Genomic DNA, 27,292 nt, shown 5'->3' with positions numbered 1-27,292 from the left:
CTGTGCAATTGCCGAGCGATTAGCGATGCCAGCAGTCGGTCCCCTCGTACACACCTTTAAATAAATAAAAATAGCACATAATTAATGTTAAGTGGTATTTTAGTTCCTTTAACGAGTAATTAAAATAGAAATAGGAAAATAAGATAGGATTAATCTGCGAAATAATTCCCATATCTAAAAAAAACATAAAATCATTAGCCATAAATCATTAAAGCACTCATAAAAATGTTATAGGCAAGCTGAAATTTTCAAGGGTATTTAAAGTTAATATTATAATTTGAATATGGGTAAATATTTTTATGTGATCTCTAAGGTATACCCTTGATCTGTCACACCGAAAACTATTTTGATGTGAAACCCCGCCGAATTGATGATCCTCTGCTGAACGATTAGGTTGCCCAAATATCGGAGTCCAAACTCGTAAGTTTTGCTAATTAAAAAGGGTAAACTCCGCTCGCCTGGGATGACGCATCAAAGGCCATTAGCCGATAAATGCAGAGCCGAGACCCCAAGAATCTGACACATCGAGGCAGCGACTCCAAGCCAAGCCCAAAAACCAGACAACCAGACAGGCAGACAACCAAACACAAAGACTTATTCAAACGCTGAGAACGGAAATGCGCCAACATCGAAATCAAAATGAGCCGCAGAACATACAGCACATACAGAAAACCAAAAAAAGAAAATCAGAGAACAAATCTGGAAACACTTTGGCCCTGTCGAAATGTGTGTATTCAGTTGTTCTGGTCTCTCCATTCTTTTGTTGCCAATTAACAGAGAGATTGACACTTTCGTTTGAAAACGATATACAAGACAGCATATTGCAATTTAGAATTTGTCAGGGGCCAAAAAAGAAGGCGGGTCACAAAGCTTCGGTGTGTGAGAAATCACACGCCGATTTGACAGTTTCCCCCGATGTTAAACAGATAACCCCCTCACTCGTCTATATACATATAAAGACCGATATCTGGCCTTGGCCATTTGTAATCTGCGCTAATGACAGGCTGCCAGAGAAGTGTATCTGTCTGTGTATCCGAGCTTGTCTTTTGTATCTCTGAGTATCGATAGCCAATCTGTGTATCCAAATCAATTCGCACAACTGCCGCTGACACCTTGACAGATAACGTTGTGTCACATTTGGTTTTTCTTAATCTGAGCTCTGTGATTAGTGTCTGAGTATAAAGAGAACCTAACAACCTGCAACGCCTGAATCGCCAATTGATTGACAGATTATAGATAGAAGTCGAGTCGATAAGTGGTAATTAAAAGGGGGCTCTAATAAAACACATATCTGAAGCATAACAATATATACAATGTATACAAACGTTTTAGTTCAAAATAATGCATACATTTTACCCTTTTCTGAACTTAACATTGCCAGTAAAAGTATCTCTTTATATAAGTGAACTTCCGCATTTATTTTCCTAACTTTATTCATATTTTACTTTACCTGGCCAAAGGATAAGAGCCACATTAAATTGCATTTCATTAACTAAAAGCTTACTCCGGTCCAGAAATAAAGAGCAATGGCAACAATTCCTCTATCCAAGTGGGCGGCAGTCCCAGCCAGTGGTCCATTAGGGCAGAAGTTGCCAGTAAATCCCAGCAGGGGAAACTTTAGCGGCAAAGTGATTAAATTTCGCTAGGAAAAACAATAACCATAAGAACACATTCATGGATGCCTTTCTCTCTCTGATTTGATTGCGGCAGGTCACGTCGTGGAATTGGCGCAGATTTCGGAGAACATGACCCACTCGCTCTTCTCGAAGGTTTATACCCGTATGGTGCCTCCATCGCGGATGATGATCCATCAGCTGTACACCGAAATCATGAAGTAAGTGCTCGTATTTATTCGCATAAAACTACCAACTAGCAATATTTAATTAATTCAAGTACAGAACTTTTAATCTAACTGAGTAATTTCCCCTTTAGCCATCTGATTTACACATCCAACTATACGAATAGCAATGGCCAGCTGGGCAGGCGAGGAATTGGAAGTGTGCAGAGCAACTTGGAGGAGGCAGTGAAGCGATTCTTTGTTCAGTTATTCCCAGTGGCCTACCACCAGATGGTCCATCTGTCCAAGAACAATCTGGGTGACCTGCACGAGGACTACGTCAACTGTCTGCAGCACAACTTCGACGAGATGCATCCATTTGGGGATATTCCGCAGCAAGTGCAGTCCAGCCTGGGCAAGAGTGTCCACATGTCCAATGTCTTCATGAACGCCCTGCTCCAGGCAGCCGAGGTCCTCAGCGAGGCGGATGCCCTTTATGGCGAGCAACTGACGGACACCTGCAAGCTGCATCTCCTCAAGATGCACTACTGCCCCAACTGCAATGGACACCACTCGAGTGGCAGGAGCGAAACGAAGTTGTGCTACGGCTACTGCAAGAACGTGATGCGGTAAGTGGAAATACGGAATTTCTTTAGATTCTATAAAGCTAATCAAATATGTTTTCCAAGCTCGTTAAATTGATTAATTCTTTATGCATTTGTTCTATGATCTTCAGCGGCTGCTCGGCGGAATACGCTGGTCTACTGGACAGTCCCTGGTCGGGTGTAGTGGACGCCCTGAACAACCTGGTCACCACCCACATTCTCTCGGACAGCGGCATCATCAATGTCATCAAGCACCTGCAGAACTATTTCTCTGAGGCCATCATGGCCGCCATGCACAATGGACCCGAACTGGAGCAAAAGGTAAGTAAATCCTCTCAAGAAACTAAGAGCAAGCGAGTTTCATGGAGTATAAAGGATGCTTAAATCGACTTGCGTACATTAATAATTCATTAAGTAAACTATTTTCATTTATGGTAAATGCACTCACTTTAAATCGCATTAGCCCTTATTGCAAAAACCTATACATATGTTGTATTTCAAGGACGCAGCTCTGATTTTCAGACATCTATCTGAAGATGCGATCGATTTCGTTAAGTGGCGTCCCAAGGACACACGATCGTTTAATGGTTTAATTGCCAGTTAATTTATGAACATTTTAAATGAATTTAATGAATCGGAATTCAGTTCCGGCCTTCAAACTTGCAGTAGCAGTCTCTAAAAAATATCTTTGGCATTTCGAGATCTTGTTAAACATGCACATGACATCCAATTGATACCATTGGCATGTTGCTGGGAATTTAAAATGCCAAATTCGAGTGGAGTCCGAGTTCGGTTCAGTTTGGACCCTTCGCCACCAGAAAGTGGCAATTTACATGCAGGGCGATGAGCACCTGGTCAGCTTAATAATGGGTCAGAATGGGAGGCGGGGAGACACGTGCGCCTTGCATGAGCGGCGGCGATTAGCAAGTGGAAGTGGAGCCCCCCAAACTCCCCATGTAGCTCCACATGGCTAACATTTCCCCTATTTCCCCATTGTCTTGCAGGTTAAGAAGACGTGTGGCACGCCCAGCCTGACGCCCTATTCGTCCGGAGAGCCGGATGCGCGGCCACCGCCCCACAAGAACAACGTGAAGTGGGCCACTGACCCGGATCCGGGCATGGTCCTCTTCCTGTCCACCATCGACAAGAGCAAGGAGTTCTACACGACCATCGTGGACAAGTGAGTATTCAGACGATGCCACAAACTGTATTGACTGGGTTCGGATTTGAACTAGCTACACTACATTGACTGACCAAACTATGACTTTAAACGGATAGAGTTTAAGATTAAGATTAAGATTAAGGCTTCTTGGGCTTGGTGATCATGGCGATCACGTCCTTCAGCAGGCAAAAGTACAGCGGCGTCACAATGGCCACAAAGAAAATCAAATTGGCGAAGAATCCATTCTTCACTGGCACACGACAGCCCTGAAAATGGGAGTTAGAAATTAGACATTAAAAGAATATATTTATATTGTATCAAACTTACATGTCGCGGTATCGGTGCAATTGGGCGGGCCAAACAAAAGTCGTGGGCCAGACGATGCATCCACAATACAAGCTCCTTAAACATTTTGTTTGTTTTTATCTTATTGAGTATACAATAGTTGTTTTCGGGAGTATTTTAAAAGAACAAATAAGTGAATTAAAAAGTGAAGCTTACTGAGCCAACTTAACATTTTCATTCATCAGCTTCTGTGACGAGCAGCACTCTCGCGAGGATCACTCCTGCTGGACAGGCGATCGTTTCGGGGACTACACCCAGCTGCTGATTAATCCGGGAACTGATAGCCAGCGTTACAATCCGGAGGTGCCATTCGATGCGAAGGCTCAGACCGGCGAGCTGAACGAGCTGGTCGACAAGCTCATCAAGATCCGCAAGAGCATTGGAGCTGCGGTAAGTTTGGACAACCAATTGGGCACTTGGAACTTGATTAATAGTGGTATACTCCTCAACAGGCACCTTCCAACAGCATACAGGCGTCGCACGACATCCAGAATGACATGGGTGAGGGCTCCGGTGGCGGCGAGGGCCAGATCGGCGACGATGAGGAGGAGTATGGAGGCGCACATGGTTCCGGCGATGGTTCCGGCGATGGTAAGTTGCTAGAAATCTTCAATAGATTGTATAACTATACTCGCTATTCATGATCGATTCTCTGAGTAAAAGACATCCTCCTTAAACTGACTATATCTCTATCATTTGCAGGACCCCACACGCCCATCGAGGAGTCCGAAGGCACCACCACCAACGAGGTGGAGTCGCGGGACAGCGGCAAGAGTGGGTCCAACCCACTGGAGGCCACCGCGACGTGGATGCTCCTCACTCTAGTCACAATGCTCTTTAGTAGTTGTAGTTAAGGTTGCTGCCCCCAGTCGAGGGAGTGAACACAAAAAACGCAATGCGCCCCACTGTGCGAGGGCGGTGAATGATGTAACCACAAGAAGCGCAACAGCAGATGCACACGAATCGAGTTAAATCATGAACTAATATAACTATTATCATTATTATTATTATTTGTGTAATTCTTAAGTTGTTACAAGTAATTTATAGGCCCTAAGCGCATTCATCTAGCAATCGACTAACAACTTACACACAACCAACAGCAGCAGCGAAACTTGTAACTTGTAACTTGAAACTTGAAACTTGATACCCTTGAAACCCTTGAAGCGCACCTCTCCTTCTAGCTTTTCCAAATTTGAAGCTCATCGAATTTCCATGCCGAATCCAACTACATAGACTTGTGTGCCATATAAATGCGTTGGATATTTGCATACGAATCGAGCAATTGCTAAACACAACTAACCATAAACGAAAATTAAAACTAAATAGGCTATCGGCATCAAGCAGAATCCCTTTCCATAGAGTGTGCCGTTTGTTCAGATACATGTTAATATATATATCGCGTATATAGCGTACAGTACACAAAGCTCAATGTTCAAAGCAAGTTGTTCCTTTTCGGTGTAATTACACAAGTTAAATAGATGCGAGAAATCTGAGAGGCGTGGCACCACATTCAATGGCTAATTTTTTTGGGGCGATCACACAAATATTATATATACGTAAAGGATATAAATCTGTTAGCTGTAGCTCAGTGAATGTTAAACTAAAGCGAAAATATTGTTGTCTACACCTTTCGAACTGAACGACGAATGCGAGCGAAACCATTTAGAAATTGATCAATTGGGCAATCGACGCGAAATGCATACGAATGGAATTTAGTTGAGTAAACGCACGGAAAAACTAGAAGACTTACAGCTTTATACGCAAACAAAAACGAAAAACGAAGGAAAATCGATGAAAATCTATTGATATATATACGTATAATTATATGTAGCATTACTTAAATTATATGAACAAAGAGATGAGAAGACGACCTTGGCGTAATATGGAAAATGTCATAAAATGCATTCAGCTAATTAGAGTTTACAGAGCACTTGGATTTCTTCTTGGGGAGAGTGCAGAAAATGCAGAAAATGCAGAAAATTGAGAAAATGCAGAGTTCAGCGCACAAATCACAGTTCGCAAATTTGCAATTTCAATCGAAACTAATGTTGCAATCTTACGGATACTTTACAGTGGGGCAGAGCGCTGCTGAATCAAATCCAGAGAGCAGCGCTGGCGGCACTCTAAAAACAACAAGTAAATATATATATATACAAATGAATATGAAATATGCATTAATACGAGTATGGCGCCAGCGATAAGAATGAAGTCTATATATATATATATATACACATAAATGAATTAACTAATTAAATCGTAATTATATGCTAGTGCGTAAACGTAACGATTAGCGCTGAATGTGAAAAAAGCAAACAGTTGAACGAAAACAACAAATTTAGTTAGTAGCAAATTAACAAAGGAATCGCCAATTGCCGCCGCACACAAATTGGCATATACTTGCATATATCGCACTATATACACTTCGATCCGATCGAAATTAGATCGTTGTGTGCCGGCGCGCTGGTTGAACTATGTATAATTATTATTTGTATCATTATTATTTAACTATTGCATGTGATTAATAATATTTAAGTTAAACGTAAACGCAACATATTAAATTGTAACTTATGTATACCGCAAAAGCAGCCGCAATGTGCGAAAAAAATCATCGTTGTAAATCTATTTGAAGATAACCAATGCGAATCGAAAATTGCACTAAAAATAAATGTACTACTTTTAGATGCCTAAAAACCAATAAATAATTATGTAACAAGAAACGCAAGTCCAACAAGTTTATTGAAAGCGATACGCAATAGTGCTATGAGTGTAACGGCAGACAAGCGAAAATGAGAACTTTTGTAAATTTCATTTAAAACCTGAATAAACGTCAATATTTGAAATTCGAATTGCGCGCGTTTTATTTATGCAAACAGGTGGCAACGTCATCAAACAAACAAATACAGCACAAATACACATATGTAAAATGGGATACCGACATATGTAGAAACTAGACATGTATGAAAGTATTCTACACAATACTGCAGATTCCTCGACATTAAAATTACATGTAGAGCATAATAAATGGCAGACATCTATGTAAGATCCCCGTTTTTCCTTTAAATATTCTGTAACCAAACGAAAGGGTATATACAGTTTGTTTATTTTAAAGATTTTGTTAAGTTTTAATTGTAGATATAAGCAAATAATTGTTTAGAATTACTTCACACAACAATATTCATTCTACATATTTATTTACATTACAAAAATAACGATATATTGCTACTTTTAAATATTCTCACATCTCTAACTATAGTGCCATCTCTAATCAAACGCGTTTTTGGCGGGAAGCGTTTACATTTTCATTATTTTCTCCGCATTTCCCAGCAAACAGCGTCCCAAAAAACACCTTTGGTAAGCAACTGTCCTCAATTTGTTGTCCATTCTTGAAAGCACCAAGAAGCAAGCGCAAAATGGCTCGACGAGATTATGCCCAAGACCGAGGTAAGTGCCAAGATGTCTTAATCTCGACGAGGCATCACGCATCCAATGTTTGTTGATTTGCAGAATCGATCAAGACCTTCCTGTCGGAATTCTGCAAGTGCGACGATGATGGCAAAAAGGAGTTCGTCTACGGTTCACAGCTGGTGAAGCTGGCCCATCGGGAGCAAGTACTGATCACCATCGATCTGGATGATCTGGCGGAGTTCAATGAAAGTCTCGCGGAAGCGGTGGTCGACAATTGCCGGCGTTACACGTCCATATTCAGCGATGTGATTGCTGAACTCCTGCCCAGCTACAAACAGCAGGAGGTGCACGCCAAGGACGCCTTGGATGTTTACATCGAGCACCGCCTGATGATGGAGTCCCGCACCCGGAATCCTATGGAACAGCGCGATGAGCGCAACTCCTTCCCCTCGGAGCTGATGAAGCGATTGTAAGTGTTTCTATTTCGCAATTTTCCCGCAAATCTAACTCCATTTTCTCTTTCTTCCTTTTAGCGAGGTGGGCTTCAAACCACTGTCCACGGAGAAGGCGCACTCTATTCGCGAGGTGAAAGCCCAGCATATTGGCAAACTGGTCACTGTTCGTGGCATCGTTACACGCTGCACGGAAGTCAAGCCCATGATGGTGGTGGCCACCTACACGTGCGATCGCTGTGGCTCGGAGACGTATCAGCCAGTCAACTCGCTTTCCTTTACGCCCGTGCACGATTGCCCTTCGGATGATTGCCGAGTGAACAAAGCTGGAGGACGGCTGTATTTGCAAACCCGTGGCTCCAAGTTCGTCAAGTTCCAGGAGGTCAAGATGCAGGAGCACAGCGACCAGGTGCCCGTGGGCCACATTCCACGCAGCATGACCATCATGTGCAGGGGCGAGGTCACGCGAATGGCACAGCCTGGAGATCACATTGTGGTCTCCGGAGTGTTCTTGCCGCTGATGCGCACCGGTTTCGCTCAGATGATTCAAGGTCTGCTCTCAGAGACATTCCTCCAAGCTCACGTGAGTTACCTCATTGAAATCCAACAAAATTATGTATATGGTTAATCTATTGTTACTGTCCCAATAGCGCATCATCTGTATCAACAAGAACGACGAGATCTCGGACAAAGATGCCGAGCTGACGCCGGAAGAGCTGGAGGAATTGGCCCAGGATGATTTCTACGAGCGCCTGGCCACCAGCTTGGCTCCCGAAATCTATGGACATTTGGATGTGAAGAAAGCGCTGCTGCTCCTTTTGGTCGGAGGAGTTGACAAACGTCCCGATGGCATGAAGATTCGTGGCAACATCAACATCTGCCTCATGGGAGATCCCGGTGTGGCCAAGTCGCAGCTGCTGGGCTACATTAGCCGCTTGGCTGTGCGATCGCAGTACACCACAGGACGCGGTTCCTCGGGGGTGGGTCTCACGGCTGCAGTGATGAAGGATCCCCTCACAGGCGAGATGACATTGGAAGGAGGAGCTCTTGTGCTGGCCGATCAGGGAGTCTGCTGCATTGATGAATTCGACAAGATGGCGGATCAGGATCGTACAGCCATTCACGAGGTGATGGAACAGCAGACCATTTCGATAGCAAAAGCAGGCATCATGACGACCCTAAACGCTCGCGTTTCCATCCTGGCCGCTGCTAATCCCGCTTTTGGACGCTACAATCCTCGTCGCACCGTGGAGCAGAACATTCAGCTTCCAGCGGCCTTGCTCTCGCGTTTCGATCTGCTGTGGCTCATCCAGGATAAACCGGATCGTGACAATGATTTGCGTTTGGCCAAGCACATCACCTATGTGCACAGCCACAGCAAACAGCCTCCCACGCGAGTCAAGGCTCTGGACATGAATCTTATGCGGCGCTACATCAACCTGTGCAAGCGCAAGAACCCCACTATTCCGGATGAGCTCACCGACTACATTGTGGGCGCTTACGTGGAGCTGCGTCGAGAGGCGCGCAACCAGAAGGATATGACCTTCACCTCGGCCCGTAACTTGTTGGGAATCCTGCGACTGTCCACCGCTTTGGCTAGGTTGCGTCTATCCGATAGCGTGGAGAAGGATGATGTGGCTGAAGCACTGCGTCTGCTGGAGATGTCCAAGGACTCGCTCAACCAAATCCACGAGCACCAGAAGGGACAGTAAGTATTTGCAATGCTTTTAAGTAAATCCCTTTGCTTAAAAATATTTTTTAATTCCAGTGTTCCCAACACATCGGATCGAATCTTTGCCATCGTTCGTGAACTGGCTGGCTCTGGAAAGGGAGTCAAAATCGCCGACATCATGGACCGCTGCACAACCAAAGGATTCAAGCCCGACCAGGTGGACAAATGCATCGATGACTACGAGGAGCTCAATGTCTGGCAGGTCAACATGGGCCGCACGAAGATCACATTCATGTAGATCGCCCGCTTCATCGCACATCTTATATTTAGTGAATAAGTTTATGTCTCTTTATCGCCAATCGTTATTTCTACTCTCATACATTGTCACTTTACCATTGATCATTGTCATAAATAAATAAGAATTTTGTATTTGACCTAAGGACTGTGTCTCCTCTGTTTCAAAATGTAAGCAGTTTTTCTGGTTAATATGATTTTATTTATATACTTGTTAAAAGACATCCAAATAACAATGCACACTTGCAAATTGCATTAAAAACTAGAATAGATCTGTTGAATTCCACAGCTTAATCAAGTTACGAGAACAGCCCACGGTCCTTGCCTATAAATTCGATGTATTATTCCTTTAAGGACCTCACATACACACACACGAGCCACGTCACTGTGGGACAACGATTTACACACACATAGAGATATACATTTAAAAAGGTGCAATTTTTCTACTAAGGACGATACATAGATTTTTTTTATAATGCCGCCAAACGAAGGGATCTACATGCTCTTGTTGAAGCTCAAAGCGGCTCGTAGTTTATTCCGGACTCGTGGTGAGTTCCATCGATTTCCGCCCGCCGATCTCAGGCCGACTACGGAGCGCAGCTCGTTTGGCGATATACCCTCGTCCACGTCATCCGCCTCCGTCTTGATCTCCATCTTCTGGACAATGAGTCGCACCAGCTGGTGCTGTTGCTCCAGCATTCGACTAATGTCGCGCAACTTTCGCCGCTGCCGTTCCAATTCCGCATTGATGTAGTCATCGTTGTTGTCGAAGGATATGACGTCCATGGAGGCTGCATAGAAGAAGGAAGTGTATTGGATGGTCCTAGTACCAGATCTTTTCCCAGACAACTTACAATCCTCGGTGAACGGATTCGAGAACCACTTGCGTAGGATGAAGTCGCAGAAGCCGAGCTTGCACTTGGTTTCATTGGGATACTCAATCAGCTCCATTTTGTCCACTCGCTGCAGCCAGACATGGGGCAGCTTCCTCTCCAGCTCTGTGTGGAGCACCACCTGCATGGCCAGCCTCTTGAGCTGGGCATTGCGACGCACTGACTCAATATCGCCGACGGCCAAACCGATGAGCAAGTTCATCAGGAGAATGGGCATAAGGATCATAAAAACGCCTGCCAGCAAACACATAATATGTGTTAAAGGAAAAGTAATGGCTTAATCGGTACTTACTCAATATTAAGAACGAGGTCATGGGCACCTTCAACTGATCCCGATAGTAGGTGTTCACATAGGTGCCCACAAAGTCCAGCTCGCCCAGCATCATTGAGAAAGTGCGCAGCAAGGACATGGGTATGTTGGAGAAGGACAAGTGGTTCGGTTGGGGGTCAATAATCTGCGGGAAAAAGTAGGAGATTACCTCTTGAAAGTTCGATAGCAAACCACCTACCTTCGAAAGTAGTATATAAAAAGCCAGGCCGAAGGCTATTATCAGTATGGAGAACACCATCAGCACTTTGATGAGCGTCTGCAGAATCTCCAAGAACATGACCACATAGATGCCGACCTGGTCGAATCTCTGCAGGAACAGGAGCAATCGGAACCAGGACAGAAACACGGCGATTGAAGCGGCCGAGTAATGGATGGTATTGATTACGCCATCCGGCTGAAATGCCGGTGTTACCATCACCAAGGCCGAGATGTACAGCACCCAGGATATCAAGTTAACCGTCTCCAGGATATAGTGCACTTTCTGCTGGTATATCTGTATGAGTTCCCGCATCGAGTTGAGCAGTATATAGACCACGATGACCACGGCACAGAAAAGTATTGCAGTGGTTCTATTGATGCGCTCCTCACAGGAATCCAAACGAATCTGGGATGCTACCGCCGGGTTCTGGGAGAGATTCATGGTCAGCCGCTCCCACCTGAAAGATGGAGGAGTTGTTATAGGTTCTTGGGTAGCATGGATCTGAACTCACCCCATGTTGCAGTACTGACTCATCGTCTTGTTGTCCCCAGCCTTCAATTCAATGTTGTTCATCATCAGCGAGGAGTAGATGGTCACAAAGACCAGGAATATCGAGTAGATCAGCAGGTTGGCCAGGTGAAAGTACTTGCCGTACGAGTTCCACTTCATCTGCAGATACTTCTGGCTGAGCGGATGGGCCAGCAGCTCCACCCTGCCATGGGTAACCATGGTCTGGTCGAGGGATTATAGGATAACATGTATCAGAAATGCGAAGAATGCAGTAGAATAAACACGCACACGACATACAAGATACAAAAGCCCGAAAGTGAGTCGGTTGGTGGGTTAGTGGGTTAGTTTGGCGGGACGATACACTATTGCAGAGCTCTGTGATCTTTAAGAGAGTTCGGGGACACTCACGTTCACCACGGCCAAAGGCGCGGGTCGCCACTTGGGGTCATTGAACTCTTTGCGCTTGGCCTCAATCTGTTCGGGTGTCTTTTGGTAGGGCCAAAACGAATATTTTATCTGGATGGTGGTAACCAAGTGTATGAGTATCGATGCATGATCTTAACCAAATATTATGAATTTATGGATCATGATGTGCTATCCCGGTAACCCTGATTCTATAACTAATTATGTCCAAGATCATGTATCAAGGCCAGGAAGGAGGAGCAACACGAGGAAAAAAACACGCATGCAACAGATCTGGGAAGGATTCCCGTTTCCGCTTACATTCAAAGCCGGCAACGGAATGGGACTGGCGGTCGTAATCGACTCTCCGGTTTTCTCATCGATCTTGGCAAACATAAAGGGGCATTGCAAGAATGCGAAAGAGTACTTGATCTGGTCACGGCGATGTCAATTGGGGGCGAATAGAAATCAATTAGCTTCGATGGAATGAGTTGATGATTGGGGTTTTGGCCCTGGGAAAACGACAAACTTACGTAGAAACTCTTCGAGTCCTTCTTGCAGTTGGCCTTGGTGATGCACTTGTCCTGCACCGCTTCGAATACCTTGGGCATGGAGGCAATCAGCGCCAGGGTGACGCACGGATGCTTGTCCGAGCGCAGAGCCATCACCTCGTTGGCTCGCTCCTCATGGGTCACCATGGCCAGGGCAGCCTCCGGATACTTGTAGTAGATGGCATAGTCAATGGCACTCATGTCCAGAACATTGTAGACCAGCTTACAGCCCATAGACATCAGCACGGAGATCGCATGGGGCTTATTCTCCATGGTGGCCAGGTGGAGAGCGGTGTTCTGAAGAGACATTCGTAGTGGTTATCCTTATTTATCAGTTGCCAAGTACTGGCACTTACCCCATCCTTGTCCACCTGATCGAGCAGATGCGAGTGCACCGAGTGCAGCAGCTCGATGGTCTCGGTGTAACCGGACATGGCCGCCAGCTGGAGAGGATTGCGTCCGGTGTGGTCCCGATGCAGCAGAGCTCCGCGATTGAGCAGCAGCTGCACCACCCGAGTGTGTCCTTGCTGCGAGGATATGTGCAGTGGCGTCATCCCAGCACCGTCACTCTCGTTGATGATGAACGATCCCTTCTCGGAGTCCAGCAGCTGCCGCACCGTATTGTACCTTCCGTAGCGAGCGGCAAAGTGCAGCGGACTCTCGTTGTTGTTGTTCTTCAGATTGATGCAGGCGCCCAGTCGAATGAGATTCTCCAGCGACCGGATGTGCCCATCCCGGCTGGCGTAGTGCAGCGGCGAGCAGCCCATGCTGTCCTTCTCGTTGAGCAGCAGCTTCAGCTGCGCCTGCGTCTGGCAGTTGGCCACCTGCTCGGCGAAGTCCGTCAGCCGACCGCCGTTCATGATGACGAAGTGCAGCACATTGCGGGCGGCGGCGTCCTTGACACTTATGCACGCCCCTAAACGGATAAGGAGGTGGACTGGAAGGCAAGAGTTAAAGGTAATAATAGTAATAAATTACTAAATAATTATTATGAAATTTTCTCACCTGTTTTCCAACCACTTCGCGATGCCGCCAGGAGCAACGGCGAGCGGTGCTCCTTGTCCAGGGCATTGATGTCCGCTCCCTCGGCCACCAGATAGGACACGATGTCCGGATGATCGAACATGGAGGCGCAGTGCAGCGGCGTCATCTTCTGCACGTCCGTGCAACTCAGACAGAGTCGCTTCTCCATGGGCTGCATCTCGAACATGAGCTTCACAATGTCGATGGCTCCCTAAAAAGGAGGAAAAACGGGAACAAGAAGCGGAAATGTAAATGGAAAACCATGTCGGAATCATTCATACGTAGTATGTATTTCCCCAACATGAAAAGTGCTTTGTTTTGTTAGCGCCGAAGTCACGTTCTTCTCAGTGAATTTGCATAAGAATTTGTCAAATTAAAGTCAACTAAGGACACCAAGACACGAGGCGAAACCAAAGGAAAACGAAAGGAAACCACACAGCCACTTTTCACCGCCCATTGGATATGGTTTAAAGCGGTATTCCTTTCGCTTACTGGCCAAGAACGCTTTGTTTGCTTAACTGCACGTGGAAATATGAAAGTTTTCGATTGCTTGACATGCTGAAGGATTGCACATGTGCATCCAAGGGATCCACTCACCTGGGCACAAGCCAGGTGCACTGGCGTCGAGAGATCGTGTTGCTGCGTGGATATCTTGGCGCCGGACTTGAGGCACAGCTCCACAGCCTTGATGTCGCCACCATGGACAGCCGAATGGAGCGGCACATTGCCCTCCGAGTCGTAGAAGGATATCATCTCCTCGCGGGTGCAGCCGCGCTGCTCGCCCCACTGTAAAGTAAATGAAAACATTAGAAGAGCTTATTCCTGCTGACATTTTCCGTAAAAAGAAATAAATTAATAGAGTCTCTTTGCGTCACCGTTCTCGTTTTAGTCCTCAAAGGTCTTAAGACAGCATTTAAAAGCAGGGTTAATTATTAATAACAATTCATTAAATTACTATTAAAAATCTGTGACAAGTACTTCTTTAAAGTGATAGTGCTTATACCTTAAGAAGTCAAGGAAATCAATAAAAATAACACATAAATATTTATCTACAAAGCTTTAACTTTGGTGTATCCTGGAAATGGCTGAAGGCGACCCGAAAACTGTATGCCAAAGTGAATGACCGACCCGCATGAGTTATCCAACATCTGATATTTTTCAGCAGCTTAAAATTGTGTGGAAAACATCGCTCAACAGCCAGAGTGACACATAACAAATTTGATACTTTTTAAAGCGGACGCTGACAACGCGGCGTATACGCAACGTCAATCAGGGAGCAAAGCAAAATCAAAAACCAAATAAAAATAAAAATAAACTTAAAACCGTAGAGAGTGCACGAAAGTTCAGAAGTAAGAGGGGTAAGTAGAAGAAATCAAGCAAATCGGTTCAATGTCCAATGGGGGGATAGCTGCCACAATAGGATCAAAGCTGGATGAGATGAGATAGAGGTGGCATGCAACTAGGAAGAGTGCGAATTGGGAAAAGGAGTGGATAACTTGCCTGGAAGAAGACCTCCATTGTCTTGGAGCTGGCATTCTTGGCCGCTTCGTGTATGGGATAATAACCATTGTTACAGGGCTTACGTGGGCATGCATCGAACTCAGTTATCTGGAAGATACGATGAGTTATGGTAAACAAATATAAATGCCTCTAATATAATATGCTAGCAATAGAACACACACACACAGTCAGTATTTGGGTCTAGTATGAAAGCAGGCAAAACAATTGAGTCTACTGAGTATACCAACCTTTATTTTTCATGTTCTCTATGATAAATTAAACTTTTGTACGGATGAGTGTGTTTTTCGGAAGGACTTCGTTGATTAATGACTTAATATAAATAAAGCCAATGCAAATAAAATGCATGAGTGAATACAAAAGCGAGGGCGAACGTAAAAAGTAATCAAATGAAACGTTTGGCAAGCACTCACACCACTTACCAGGATGCGAGCGCACTCCTCGTGATCGTAGATGGCGGCCAAGTGCAGAGCAGTGCGTCCATGTTCGCCGCCCTGCTGGATATCGATGACATTGCGGTACTGACCCATCACCCGCAGGGACTTCACCTTGTTCAGCTCGGTGGCCAGGTGCACTGGGGCCTGCTTCTTCTCGTTCAGCACGCCCGTATCCACTGGGCTGTAAGGATTCCAAGGATTGCCGGCAAAGATATTTCTAAGTTCAATCGGGCTAAGTCAACCATGGTTAAGCCACTTACATGGACAATAGATAGTCCAGAGCATCGTAGGCATCGCACTCGACGGCGATGTGAAGCGGCGTATTGCCGGCATTATCCTTCGCATTAAAGTCTGTAAATCACGCCTGATGAGGAGTCCTGCTTAATGGGTTTATCGTCGCACTTACCGCCATTCTGGTCGCGAATGTACCGCAAAATGTTAACCCTATTACGGGCAGCCGCCTGATGGGCAGCCGTTCGTCCTTTCGCATCCTTTAAAGCAATGCGCGAGTTGTCCGCCATGAAGAGTCGCTTGAAGTCGTCAAGGTTTCCGGACTCAGCCGCCTAAAAAAAGGAAGAACAGGTGTCTTTCACTCTGCAGCAACGTCAATTAAAACACTAAGCTTTGTTTGGTCTGCCAGCACTGGAAAAAAATACTCAACTCAGAGGAATTTACTATTTTTACCATTCAACTTTTAATACACCTTCCAATAATACACCTTTAATAATATAAATATTTAAAGGCTAGCACTCAAAGTCGTAAAATTCCTGCTAGTCAATTAATTTAAAAGTCATGACCATACAAAATTCTTTTGCATGCAATTTAATTTTCCTTTTAGTTTTTTGTATTGTTAAGGTGCTCTGCTATTCCAAGGCGAAAGTTTCATTTATTTTCGCTAAGAACATTCTGTTTGTCTTTCTTGGTGCAAAGCAGAGAAAGTGCAAAACATCGTGCCACTGCAAAATGTGAATAGAGTTTAGGACATTAACGCCTTCCGGCGACTGAGTAATTTGATTTGTCTTATTACTTTTCCCTTTTTTCTTGATAAAAAAAAAATTATTCCAAAACACTTTATTGAACTGCGTTTTCTGGAAATGTCCACGAGTAAAATTCACTTTAAAAGGGGGCACCTGAAACTCTTCGCCCCCCGAGAGCTAATTTTGTGATTCGCTCGTGGCTAATTGAATGAGAGTGCGCGGCCAGCAGTTTTACCTCCAGATAGTCCACGATGGGTATCTTTGGCGCCGAGGACATCCGCAGGATGCGTGCCCACTTTTTGGGCAGGTTAAGCGGCGCCATTGCAGTCATCTCCGATTCGCGGACACAGCCGCCCATCAGGAATCGCAGCGCACTGGAGAAGTCTTCCCTCTTAGGAGTCTCCTTGTCGCCCGAAGTCATCGTCGACTTTAATTACATTTGTGTTTAGTTAGTGGCTTAACTCTTATTGTCCTTACAACTCCGTTGGCATCGGGCGAAATTTCTAGAGCGCCTTGACTTGTTATGGATTTTTTCTGATATAATTTCCATATGCGTTTGGCTCCTGCCTTCTGAATTCCCCTTTTATTTTCTGCCCATTCAAATGAATGGGGCTTTAATTCCAGTGGACATTCAATTTGAATGCGTTTTGCATTGCAAAAACTTGTAGTTTGGTTATGTGAACTTCTGAATTGAGTCCTTTCCTATTCTCATGAATTTAGCTCTGTGTTGCTCTGATTTCGTTTAGGTTTTAATTCCGATCGAAACTCAATTAGATTGCATTAATCATAAAACTTTTAGCTTTGATATGCGTATGTCTCTTAAATTGCAGTTTTTGTACCAATAAACATGTTTTTGTGTTGGCTAAATGTTTATAGCTTTGTTTTTTATATATTTTGATATATAATAAATGTTAAAAAATAACAAGTTCAGTTGTTATCACTAAATGAGCTACAGTTTGTATATTTAATGTTATATTTGTACTGTTGAATTTATGACGATTATTTTATAAAACGCTTTCACTTTTTACTGCAGAACAAATTTAAAATGCGTAAAAAAAATACTTTATGTAACAACTTTCTGTTTTGTTTTCAATTCGATTTCGATTTCGAGTTAGATAAAGTCACAACTTTAATAAATAAAATTGCTGTGCCACTGATTTTCTGCCAAGTTAACTAGATTTTTGGTAAGCTCGATGGAGAGTAAATATCCAGAGGAAAACAAGTTGAGTCCACGCAGAAAGAGTCGCTGAATGACTGAAATCTCGAACCAAGTTGCCTCGCTTTTATAGCCAACTGGCGGCAACTTCGGGTGCGTGTGGCACGGTTCCTTTTTGGAAAAGGATGTGCTTCGTGTTCTTTTGTTGAACTCGCCAGTCAGTCAATAGCATTGGTTTCAATTTCAATCTTTCTTCTCAAGCGCTGAATGCGTGTAAAGGACTTGTTGCGCCAATTACTATTAGTTAAAATAACCTGCTTATTATAAATAATTGCACTAAATAACTTAAGATACCTTAAAAATGGGACAAAAGTGCTTGACTCTTTGCATAAAACCTATTGACATTTTATTGAAAAATCGCTTTTGAGCTTCCCTGGCCGCTTCTAGAACATTCAAGGCACGAGGCCAGGAGCACATGGAGTAGCATTTATCATGGCTCTCGCTGCGGGAATTGCCTCGGTTCCTCACTTTGGAGAATTGCCTGGAGCTACCAACCAGGAGCTACTCACCCGCAGTATCCTGAAGGGGCTGTCACGCAAGAGGCAGACCTCCGCCGGCGGCTCGGCTGGCAGGATGGCCTCCAGCGGCGTGTCCGCATCATCGCCATCGATTTCCAGCCGCTTGGGACCCGCGCTGCGCTCGATTATCATTGAAAATATCCAATACTGCAACGAGGTGTCGATAATGTCAGTGGATTGTTTAAGTCATAAATCATTCATAAGTGCTGGGTAATTATAAAACTGAATTTAATACAACGAGTTTGAACGAAAGTATATAGTAAGCCATTTTAGCCATTTCTGTTTCATTTAGAAAGTTCTGGTTAATATGTTTGCTTTAAACCCGAGATTAACATAACTTATAATAGAGATATATATCATTTTGAAGCCACCCACCTTGCTGTTCCGACCGGTGCTGCCGCTGCTGTTGCTCCTTGGCTTGGGCAGCAGCTTCGGCTGGGCCTCCATGAGGTCAGGTGGTGAGAGGGCGCCGCACTGGCCGCTGTAGACGCCGTTGTAGAGCTTGGGCATCCTGGTGGAGCTGGAGCTAGTGCTCGTGGCACTCTGGTTGCAATCCGTGTCCGCAGCTGTAATCGTAAAGGGCCGCTGGTCGCGACTGTACGCGGTGGTTAGTGCCGCGTTTGTATTTCGCAACTTATCACACATCATGGGGCGGTACAATCAGTGGACTAATTAGATATTGATTGGGTTAAACGGTTTGCAAACGCGTTAACCGACAGCAAACCAATTTAGATAACTCGACTGTCACATGATATCGCAGATATGCGAGATATGAGATACGAGCCAGGACGATTTACTAGATACAACTGTGTCGGACTAGAACTGAAGCGTAACTGCAACTGGAGCTAATCTAGAAGTAACCCTTGGCCAATTTGCACGCACTGAGCTAGCTATGTGTATGTAAATATAGCCTGGCTGGCTACCAAGTCAATGGCCATTTGTCATTCTACACATTTACGAGTGGAGCCACTGCCCGAGGGAATCGAAGCCGGGACTCCCTTTCGCAAGCCCATTAACTGGAACTGTCTAATTAAGGGTTTGTTTATTTTCGCCACTCGACGGATACAATTTGCATATTGTCAAGCCCCTGTAAATCCAGACATACTTAACTTCCTGCAGGCCCATTTTCGAACTGGCTATGACGAGCAAAGGATTCAAACTGCAAGGCTACTCAAAGTACGCAGATATTTCTAGCCGAACTTTCTGTCGAACTTTTAATTACATTAAACAGATATTATCAAGTGATTGGATGATATCGAAATAATGAAATTACAGGTACAGAGCTTCAGGTAAGAGAAAGCTCTGATTATTTCAACACCCAGTTGGATGAGTTGACAAAACTAGAGGCTTTCGATTAGTCTAAGTGGTGATGGTGGGCAAATATCATAGCAAACATTGACCGCCCATCTGGTAAATAAATCCCTTAATTAAAGGGACATTCAAGGGATTACTTGGGGTCAAGTCATGAGGAATATATGACATGGTCTGTATAATGGGATGTACTATTAAAATGATTTAATAAAATCCTTCTCTTACCTTAGCTATCTTCCAACTACTCGATCTGTAGCTCGTTTTTCCTTGGTGAGCAGCGGACAGGATGCACTTACATTTTCAATCGACTTTGAACTTAAAGAACTTGAACTTGATTTTGATTTCGGCCAAGACTAGAACGGAGCACACGGAGCAGGCACAACTGCGACAGCAGCAGGAATTTTCCGAGTATTTTCGCACCGAGTTTAGCCGCATTTAAGGCTGCTTGCCATATGTTTCACTCTCGATCCTTTCCTGCGACGTGGAGGAAGCACTACAAGAACGCGAGCAAGGACTCTGGACTCTGCCTGCAACGGCAAAGGATGTAGCTAAATTGCGTTGAAACTCTCACAACTCTGAAGGACATCAGACACTTTAATAATGAAACTAAATTGGCACCTCTTGATGGGCAATTTGTGTAAAGGGATGGGCGAGTCCTGTGAGTTAGTTTCCTGCTGAGTGATTTGCGAACCGACAGCCTCGATAGCTGGACACCAACTGAACGTGGCAGCCTTTGGGCCCCAATAGGTTTCCCGGCCAGAACGGTTCAGACCAGTTCGGGGCGGTCCTGATAAGCAATGGCAGCCTTTCGTCACTTTCGTCACTCTCGTCTCGTTTTGCCGCGACTGCCGCCATTAGCACATTAACACTCCGGCATAATCGAACCGATATAGATACCATATACCATATGCACACATGGACATCCACAAACAAGCGAATTGCCACTTGTGTCACCCACATGGTGAAATACTAGTAAATCTATCTGGGATAGTTCTGGATGCTTTAAAGGGCTTCCAGCGCAAGAAGAAACTGGAGAAGTGATTTTTCTAAGCAGAATCTTGTAGAAGAATAAAAATACTTTTATTGTCTCGACAAAGCTAGTTGCTCATCTACTGCATACGATATTTAAAATATTGATTGCCTTTAAATGCTTATATGTAATCCTTTTAACTTCTTTATACCACGACGTCATAACAATTCAGTGGGGTTACGTCCCATTCCCAGTCCCAGCCATAATGGCATTCAGCCCCCTTTGGAACTGGAGCTGGCTATTAGCCAATGAAATTAATTACTTTTTAAGTGACCAAGTAGCAGGGCATAGAAACAACGAAGCTAATTTATTGAAAAACTTTCAAAACGCAAGGTAAAATTCAATTTAGCGAGCAATATAAACAAAAACAATTAAACAAGCAAACAGGAAAGAAAGGAATAAAAAGTGCTTCTCACTCGAGTGGAATGGTCATGAGTTTGCCAGGCAGATTGGAAAAGAAGAGCACCAGGCCCAGGATAACAATCAATATGAGCAAAGTCCACAGGACATACTTTCGAATGGCGGGCCAGAGGATGTGCCGAAAGGATTTGCAAGGATTCGTCAGTGGATTGAAAGAACTATCCGGTCTGCTGTAGGATAATTCAATGAAAACATTGTCAAGTTAAGCAGAACTAAAAACAGAAGGAAACTTACTAAGGCGGCTCCAAGGCCATCGGTGGATCCTGTCCACGACCAGCCGGCCGGTTGACGGCCTCCATATCCGTGCAGACCTCGATGCTCAGCTGCATTTTGCCCTGGAATCACTGAGGAGGTCAGGAGTAACCTAGTAGGAGTGGTTAACCCAGCAATACTCACATTCTGAACCATGGACTGGCTGCGTTGCGATGGATGCGCATTACTTTGCAGCGGAAACCAACCGTTGATGACCTTTCGCTTGAAGAGATTGATACGTTTCCGCTTCTTGGGATAGGGCTTGCATAGCTGGGCAACTGGATATGGCACGTGCATGTTGGAGAGATTCAGCTCCAGGGCGCCCAGGTACTCATCCTTGGACAGCACATCCTTGTCCCACACCTGCAGATAGATAATGGGCGGCTTCTTGAACTCCATTTCCTCCAGCAGTCCCGCTTTTCGCCGGATTACCATCTATAAAATGTATATAAATAATAAAAAGAAATGGGAGTCCGCGGTGTAATTAATGGAAAAATGGGAAAATGTGAAAATGGCGCTGGAGTATTGGTTACCCTGACCAATTAGGCAAGGTCACGGCTTACCAGGTCCTCGTTGGGGGAGTACTTCATGCCGAAGACCATGCGCCAATTAAATGCCGCATCTCCTGCAAATGAGCGGTAATGGATATCGGTCGATTGGCGCTTGTCCTCATCCTCGCACCATCTGTACAAGTACACCGAAAAACGTCGGTAATTGCATATCGTTTACGCGGATCCGCTTGTAACCCATGGGTAATAAGCAGCACCACCCACCAATGAAAGCCCCACAGCCACTCACCCTATCACGTAGACGTCGCTCATTAGTTTGCCAAAAATGTTTTTATCGCCCGCCTGAATCCCGACCAGATTCTTGACCACAACACGCACCTCGAAATCCGCGGGCGGCACTGGGGTTATGTCGATGGGACTGGGCACATAGATGTTCGCCTCGAACAGCTCTATCCACAGTTGCAGTTTGCCCTGGACAATGGTTTGCATTAGTAAGTGTGCTTAGCCAAAAAAACAAATTTATATCTCAAATTACACTACATAATGTTATCAATGATTGATAGCTAAAATGCCATTTGTCACAGATAAGCTGGTTAATTTTCATGATGGCTGTCTAGACTCTTTATGGCTATAAATGTATAGCTCCAATTTGGCGCTGCTATTTTTACTATAAATGAGTCATTTCATTGGGATAGGTTAGCGCGTAATTGTTTCCTATTACCTGTTCGACATTTGGGAAATCATCTCGGCACAGGGAGCGGGTTTCCACATGCTCGGGAACCAACTTGTATCCGAAAGATGGCAACTTGTCCATATTCTTGAGCACCGCTAGGCTGAGTCGCTCTTGCAGCTCCTCATCTAACAAATTATATAATAACTTATATTTTTAATAGAGCAAGTAGTAACCCACCCTTTGAGATTACAGTTTCGTCCCCGAAGAGCATTCCATCCACCTCAATCACATTGCCATAATAGTAGGGCGCCTGAATGCCCCTCTTTTGGCAGAGTTCGATGAGAATTTCCGATGGCAAGCGCACATCATGCCAGTGGTTATAGCCACTCTTTGTGTACTCGTTGGCCAAGCCCACTGTGGCACGATGCCTAGTTCTCCAGCGATCCTCCAGATCGATGTTTGTCTGGCCGATCACCTCGTCCTTGATCTTGTCATGATCATACACCATGACTTGGAGCATGTGATCTCCCGGCAGCGTGGCCTCCATTTCAAACAGACGCCCGAAAACTGGATTACTGCGGTTGGGTGAGAAGTGAGCTCTATCGGAAACCGTCTTGCCGCCAAGGAACAGCTTTACATAGCAATCGGAGTCCCCTTTCAAATCCCGAGGACGCATCTGTACACCCTGGACTACGTAAACACGTACCAATAGTTTGACGTTCTCACCCAGTGACTGGAGTGTGGACTGATGGCGAGGATGTATAGGGTTAGACATGTTGCGAACCATGTCGCCACCTCCTCCGAGATCCTCGAGAACCGGGCACTGACAGGGGGTCAACTTGAGTTGCAGCTTCAATGTGGCATAGATATCTTCTTTGGGTGGACCATGCTTCTTGAACTTCACGCCGTGTACCAACTGGACGGGCACTGCCCAATCCTGGAGGTAGCCAAACTGGTCCTGCTTCTCCAGCTCTTCATGGTAGATAACCAGGCGGTGCTTGTGCTCGTGCGACATCTCCGCCGCACTCCAATACATTGAGTTGTAGAACTTTGTCCACCAGGTGAACTCCCGCTCCTCGACCAATTCGTGTTCATTCAAGTCATCATCGAACCTTAGGGAGTGACGATTGGCATAGGGCGCTGGTCGCAGACCCAAAGCGAAGAGCAGTCGCATCCACCAGCTGCTGATCCTCGAGGGCTTGATCTCCTCCTCCTCCCATTCCATTTCCTCGCCCTCATCATCTTCATCCACACTAACCGTGGTGGAAGCCTCTCCGGTGGCCTGCTCCTTCTTGAACACACACTTGAGGGTCCTGTCACGTTGCAGGAAGTTCGAGGAATTGGGTATGAGAGCTGCGCCCAGTGTGGACTCACTGCTGAATCCCGAGAGGAGGACATCGGTGGCTATAATCGCTGGCCAGTAATCCTGTTGATCTGGCAAACTCTGGACGGAGTACTATAGTTATAGGCGGGTTTTAACATTTCTATGGCATTAACTCACAACCACTCCAGATGCGTAGGCCACCAAAAAGTTGATGCTGTTCCGGATGCGCGCCGTGGATGGTCCACTGGCCAGGACCAGATCACCCATCATCACAATGATCTTTCGCTTACCCGCAGAACTCATGCTGCTTTTGGAGTAGTTGCGCAGACCCACAAAGAAAACCTCTAAGCTGTCATGGACAATTGATGAAGTCAAGTGTCCAACTATGTTTACCAAACTCACACAAAGTTCTGCATATTTGGCCTGATGGCCATTGGAATGCCCGTTGCTAGTTGTGGTTCCTTTGCGGCTTCCTGACCAGTGGGTTCCACGGAGAGTTCAATGATCTCGGCTGACATCAGAACCTCAGCTTGAAGTGTTCCCTTTCTGGCTATCGACACCCATTTGAGGGGAGGTGGAGTCAGGTACTTCAATCTCTGTAGCTTCCGCAAGGGATTCTTTGAGCAGCCAAATACTCCAGCATCATCCCAATTGGAATCACTGGCCCGATCCTCGCTAATGACACTCATTGCCACGCTACCCATGCCCACAAGGTCTTCCGGTAGACTGCGTTCCGAGTTGAAGAACTCCAAAGAAAGGAGAGGAGGGTTCCTTACATACAGACCAATGCCACCTGGCAGTGACACCCAGTTGAAGGTGATCACAGCATTCCAAATGGGCGATAGAGTGCCGGGAGATGTATACGTTTCACAGGCCTGGTCGGCAAACAGGACTCTCAGGTGGGGATCACAGATGTTCTTTTTCTCGCCACCAGGACGAATTTTGGCCTGATGTATGTACACATGGCAGAGAAAGTGCGTCTGTCCAGAATTCAGGTGCCACAGCATGGGCTCAATGTTGGTCCAATCTTCATTGTGTACAGAAAGGAACTCCTTTCGCTCCCGTTCCACAACAATGGCTAAACATCCGGATACTATTGCCGTGGTGCAACCACAATTGGGGCAGGTGTGCGTGCAACCAGGGGACTTGAAGGCAAAGCTCTTTAGACGCCAGCAAAGGGTCTCCTGCTCCAGATCCGCCTCCTGAGTTCGTAGGTTCAGAAAGAGCTTGGCGTTCAATCGACAGACACCCACATCCTTGCCAGCTGCACTCAAGGAGAGCACCAGTTCCGGCCACTCGTCCTGCGTGCGAGCCATACTGGAAAGAGCTCCGATTTCAGCCAGCAAACGCTGCAGCTCATTGACCACATCGGCAATGGAGGTGTCCAGGTGCTCGAGAAAGCAGCTGCGTAATCTCTGCTTAAGATGTTGCAGTTCCAGTGGCAACTTGGCGAAATAATCGAGGAGGTACAGCTGCCGATTGATGTCCCAGGTGGTGCGCTGTGGTTGCACGTCGTGGTCGAAACGGTGGGCATCTAGACCCTCCTTGATTCTGGTCAAAATGCTGCCCACAATGAGCTTCAGGCATTTGGCCTGCTCCTCATCCTGGTGCGGATACTTTCGCTGAAAGAGCTTGAAGGTGTCCAGTTCGGAACGCTGTCATTCAAATCAAATTATTATCAACTAAAATGTAAGGTTAAATAAGCCAATAGACTTACCATATAATTGACTACATCCAGCATGAAGAAGTCACTCTCGTACTTGGCTCGATTGTCCGGCAAACGGACACGAAACATGCAGGACCGGAAAGGTGCCTCCCGCCGGAAACTCTTCGAGTTCATTGCCGACCGGAAACGATCCAAAGGTGCTTTCAGCTGGCCTTCCAACACATTCGAGTTGTGTTCGGCTAATCTCGCAGAGATCTTGTACGCCGTAGCCGAGGTCAGGATGTGGTGGCCCATGAGTGGAAGGAACTCAATCAGATAGACATCGTCGTGCCAGAAACGGGTCTCATCCAAGCCAGGCACCGTCTTCGAGGACAGCGTGTGGGTGGGCTGGGAATCCGTAAGCATTTCCGAACGCAGTTCCATTAGCAGACGACCCACATAGATCATGGGATTGACAGGATCGTAGAGGTGCAAGTAGGTGGGTCCCAGGGAAGGCGTTCCTATACAGTAGTTAAACAGAGTCTGCTTTTTGGTGACCCACATGACTCACCCTTAAACGCAATCTCCTCGAGGGACAACTCAAACTCGGCCACGCATTTCCATTGCAGATGCTCGTGGGCAAAAATTAGGATGAGGAATCGCTGGGCCACCGATGGAAACATCCAGGCAAAGTTGATCTCGTGGTTCCACACGGGCGTCGTCGTGTTCTTGGCCACCGGCGTTTTGCCCTTGAAAGGATGGAATCTGTACTTTAGAAACGGAAACACAAGTCAATGCCGAGAGCCAGATACATTGAAGCCGGCAAACGATACTTGAATCATGTAGCTGCTCTGCCTGATGAAGTAACCCCGGTAGAAGGCGACAAAGTAGCGAATATTACTTGGCGCAAAGGTGCTCACGTTGGTCAGCAGATTTCTAGAGGTATTCCGTTTATGAAAAACATTGATAATTATGTTAATATGCTTACCGCTCGATGTCATCATAGTCATGGTCCACCGTCCACTTGTTCAGATTTTGGGTGTCCACCTCCTCAGATCCAAGTCCAAAAGACACCGGACTATGCTGGGATACGATGGCCAAATCGAGTTGCAGATACCCGTGAGATGCCACAGCGTTTTCCAGGGTTTGGTTTTCGCCAATTGGTGCTTCCAGGCGACCCCACTTCTTGAAGTAACCATGATTGGTCTGGTTCCACACGCTGTGTAGATCCACCAGGAGCTCACCCACTACCACATTTTTCTTATAGGTCATGTGCTTCTTCAGCTCAAAGAGGATCGTCAAGCGCAGGAGTTCGGTTAACGTGCAATGAAACTCAAAAACAAAGTACTAAGGATGTTTAATTGTAATTGTATATAATAAATATAGTAAAAAACCCACCTCATTGAAGAAAGGATTTTCGGTATTCGGATAGGACTTGGTGCTCTTGGTCATCTTGTCCAGGCTTATCCTCACATACAGTTCGCCGGAAGTCACTCCCACTTGGACAGCCTTGTGCACCGTGATGCAGATGAGGAACTCCTGCGGTGCGCCTGCGAAACAGTCGTCCATGTAACTCATTATCTGACCAACTCGACTGGGAAACGGGCCACGGGTATAGGCATTGTTGAAATCGCTTCGAAATCTGAGTGGAAAGCAGGTGCAACGGCTTTTCAGTGCTCTGTATGAGCAAAGGCTCATGGCTTGGTACGTTCAAGTCCACATTGGGTGAGAAACATTATGAAATATCCATACTTTTTGTAACGATTCATTTCAAATAATTTTTGTTGTTTTGAGTGATCAAGAAAACTAATTTCTAATCATTATAAACATTTTTAAAACAT

The 27,292-nt window shown here is 45.5% G+C and overlaps 5 protein-coding genes across 15 annotated transcripts in view; 2 read left to right on the top strand and 3 right to left on the bottom strand.

Moving 5' to 3' along the window:
* Nucleotides 1-6,735, top strand: part of LOC120447764 (division abnormally delayed protein) — a 64,194-nt gene extending 57,459 nt beyond the window's left edge. The window contains exons 3-9 of one of the 2 annotated variants that reach the window (XM_039629310.2): nucleotides 1,711-1,834; nucleotides 1,933-2,406; nucleotides 2,514-2,703; nucleotides 3,387-3,562; nucleotides 4,075-4,279; nucleotides 4,342-4,468; nucleotides 4,592-6,735. In XM_039629310.2, the coding sequence (XP_039485244.1) occupies nucleotides 1,711-1,834; nucleotides 1,933-2,406; nucleotides 2,514-2,703; nucleotides 3,387-3,562; nucleotides 4,075-4,279; nucleotides 4,342-4,468; nucleotides 4,592-4,743 (1,448 nt within the window). In that variant the 3' untranslated portion in view covers nucleotides 4,744-6,735. Of the gene's footprint in view, nucleotides 1-1,710; nucleotides 1,835-1,932; nucleotides 2,407-2,513; nucleotides 2,704-3,386; nucleotides 3,563-4,074; nucleotides 4,280-4,341; nucleotides 4,481-4,591 lie in introns of both variants that reach the window. The other variant, XM_039629309.2, reaches the window with a different exon arrangement.
* LOC120447765 lies at nucleotides 3,568-4,032 on the bottom strand. The gene is made up of 2 exons (XM_039629311.2): nucleotides 3,872-4,032; nucleotides 3,568-3,810 (listed from the first exon to the last, which is right to left on the bottom strand). Exons 1-2 carry the CDS (start codon nucleotides 3,953-3,955, stop codon nucleotides 3,682-3,684), a joined length of 213 nt encoding a protein of 70 aa, XP_039485245.1. The 5' UTR covers nucleotides 3,956-4,032; the 3' UTR covers nucleotides 3,568-3,681.
* A 414-nt stretch (nucleotides 6,736-7,149) lies between the features above and the next one.
* Nucleotides 7,150-9,857, top strand: LOC120448919 (DNA replication licensing factor Mcm7). The gene is made up of 5 exons (XM_039631142.1): nucleotides 7,150-7,330; nucleotides 7,394-7,763; nucleotides 7,828-8,329; nucleotides 8,397-9,454; nucleotides 9,515-9,857. Exons 1-5 carry the CDS (start codon nucleotides 7,300-7,302, stop codon nucleotides 9,714-9,716), a joined length of 2,163 nt encoding a protein of 720 aa, XP_039487076.1. The 5' UTR covers nucleotides 7,150-7,299; the 3' UTR covers nucleotides 9,717-9,857.
* An 83-nt stretch (nucleotides 9,858-9,940) lies between these two features.
* Nucleotides 9,941-19,097, bottom strand: LOC120448920 (transient receptor potential cation channel subfamily A member 1). 5 transcript variants are annotated; one of them, XM_039631143.1, is made up of 17 exons: nucleotides 18,663-19,097; nucleotides 18,279-18,434; nucleotides 16,789-16,980; nucleotides 15,983-16,139; nucleotides 15,837-15,927; nucleotides 15,562-15,757; nucleotides 15,122-15,229; nucleotides 14,219-14,407; nucleotides 13,604-13,832; nucleotides 12,955-13,535; nucleotides 12,581-12,895; nucleotides 12,369-12,479; nucleotides 11,647-11,867; nucleotides 11,115-11,592; nucleotides 10,898-11,060; nucleotides 10,567-10,839; nucleotides 9,941-10,503 (listed from the first exon to the last, which is right to left on the bottom strand). In XM_039631143.1, the coding sequence occupies exons 1-17, from the start codon at nucleotides 18,933-18,935 to the stop codon at nucleotides 10,208-10,210; spliced, it is 4,029 nt and encodes a 1,342-aa protein (XP_039487077.1). In that variant the 5' UTR covers nucleotides 18,936-19,097; the 3' UTR covers nucleotides 9,941-10,207. The 5 variants fall into 5 exon arrangements, with proteins under 5 accessions (XP_039487077.1, XP_039487079.1, XP_039487080.1 ...); XM_039631145.1 differs by lacking the exon at nucleotides 16,789-16,980; XM_039631146.1 differs by lacking the exons at nucleotides 12,369-12,479; nucleotides 16,789-16,980 and adding an exon at nucleotides 12,054-12,161.
* Nucleotides 19,098-20,906: 1,809 nt separating this feature from the next.
* Nucleotides 20,907-27,177, bottom strand: LOC120449612 (otoferlin). 6 transcript variants are annotated; one of them, XM_039632182.2, is made up of 14 exons: nucleotides 26,850-27,174; nucleotides 26,440-26,798; nucleotides 26,264-26,387; nucleotides 26,023-26,200; nucleotides 25,524-25,972; nucleotides 24,209-25,461; nucleotides 23,984-24,155; nucleotides 22,720-23,926; nucleotides 22,531-22,667; nucleotides 22,099-22,280; nucleotides 21,864-21,984; nucleotides 21,445-21,735; nucleotides 21,283-21,383; nucleotides 20,907-21,218 (listed from the first exon to the last, which is right to left on the bottom strand). In XM_039632182.2, the coding sequence occupies exons 1-14, from the start codon at nucleotides 27,147-27,149 to the stop codon at nucleotides 21,041-21,043; spliced, it is 5,052 nt and encodes a 1,683-aa protein (XP_039488116.1). In that variant the 5' UTR covers nucleotides 27,150-27,174; the 3' UTR covers nucleotides 20,907-21,040. The 6 variants fall into 6 exon arrangements, with proteins under 6 accessions (XP_039488116.1, XP_039488117.1, XP_039488118.1 ...); XM_039632183.1 differs by having other exon boundaries at nucleotides 26,023-26,221; nucleotides 26,285-26,387; nucleotides 26,850-27,173; XM_039632184.1 differs by having other exon boundaries at nucleotides 21,075-21,215; nucleotides 26,850-27,173.
* Nucleotides 27,178-27,292: the final 115 nt, after the last annotated feature.

Source organism: Drosophila santomea, chromosome 3L (genome assembly GCF_016746245.2).
Source record: "Drosophila santomea strain STO CAGO 1482 chromosome 3L, Prin_Dsan_1.1, whole genome shotgun sequence".
Lineage (NCBI taxonomy): Eukaryota > Metazoa > Arthropoda > Insecta > Diptera > Drosophilidae > Drosophila > Drosophila santomea.
The sequence above is the reverse complement of the archived record's forward strand: the minus strand, read 5'-3'. Positions and strand labels throughout refer to the sequence as shown.

What these genes read in the sequence shown, in the direction of transcription:
- LOC120448919 (XM_039631142.1), top strand. Translation starts at nt 7,300, where the DNA reads ATGGCTCGACGAGATTATGCCCAAGACCGAG. An exon ending in AGATTATGCCCAAGACCGAG is followed by an intron (nt 7,331 to 7,393) that starts GTAAGTGCCAAG and finishes GTTGATTTGCAG; the next exon opens with AATCGATCAAGACCTTCCTG. An exon ending in CACGAGCACCAGAAGGGACA is followed by an intron (nt 9,455 to 9,514) that starts GTAAGTATTTGC and finishes TTTTAATTCCAG; the next exon opens with TGTTCCCAACACATCGGATC.
- LOC120449612 (XM_039632182.2), bottom strand. Translation starts at nt 27,149, where the DNA reads ATGAGCCTTTGCTCATACAGAGCACTGAAAAGCCGTTGCACCTGCTTT. An exon ending in ATTTCCCAAATGTCGAACAG is followed by an intron (nt 22,281 to 22,530) that starts GTAATAGGAAAC and finishes ACCATTGTCCAG; the next exon opens with GGCAAACTGCAACTGTGGAT. An exon ending in AGCGACGTCTACGTGATAGG is followed by an intron (nt 21,985 to 22,098) that starts GTGAGTGGCTGT and finishes GTACTTGTACAG; the next exon opens with ATGGTGCGAGGATGAGGACA.
- LOC120448920 (XM_039631143.1), bottom strand. Translation starts at nt 18,935, where the DNA reads ATGATGTGTGATAAGTTGCGAAATACAAACGCGGCACTAACCACCGCG. An exon ending in CAATGGAGGTCTTCTTCCAG is followed by an intron (nt 14,408 to 15,121) that starts GCAAGTTATCCA and finishes TTTACTTTACAG; the next exon opens with TGGGGCGAGCAGCGCGGCTG. An exon ending in TGCACCTGGCTTGTGCCCAG is followed by an intron (nt 13,833 to 14,218) that starts GTGAGTGGATCC and finishes CCTCCTTTTTAG; the next exon opens with GGAGCCATCGACATTGTGAA.
- LOC120447765 (XM_039629311.2), bottom strand. Translation starts at nt 3,955, where the DNA reads ATGTTTAAGGAGCTTGTATTGTGGATGCATCGTCTGGCCCACGACTTT. An exon ending in TTGCACCGATACCGCGACAT is followed by an intron (nt 3,811 to 3,871) that starts GTAAGTTTGATA and finishes TCCCATTTTCAG; the next exon opens with GGCTGTCGTGTGCCAGTGAA.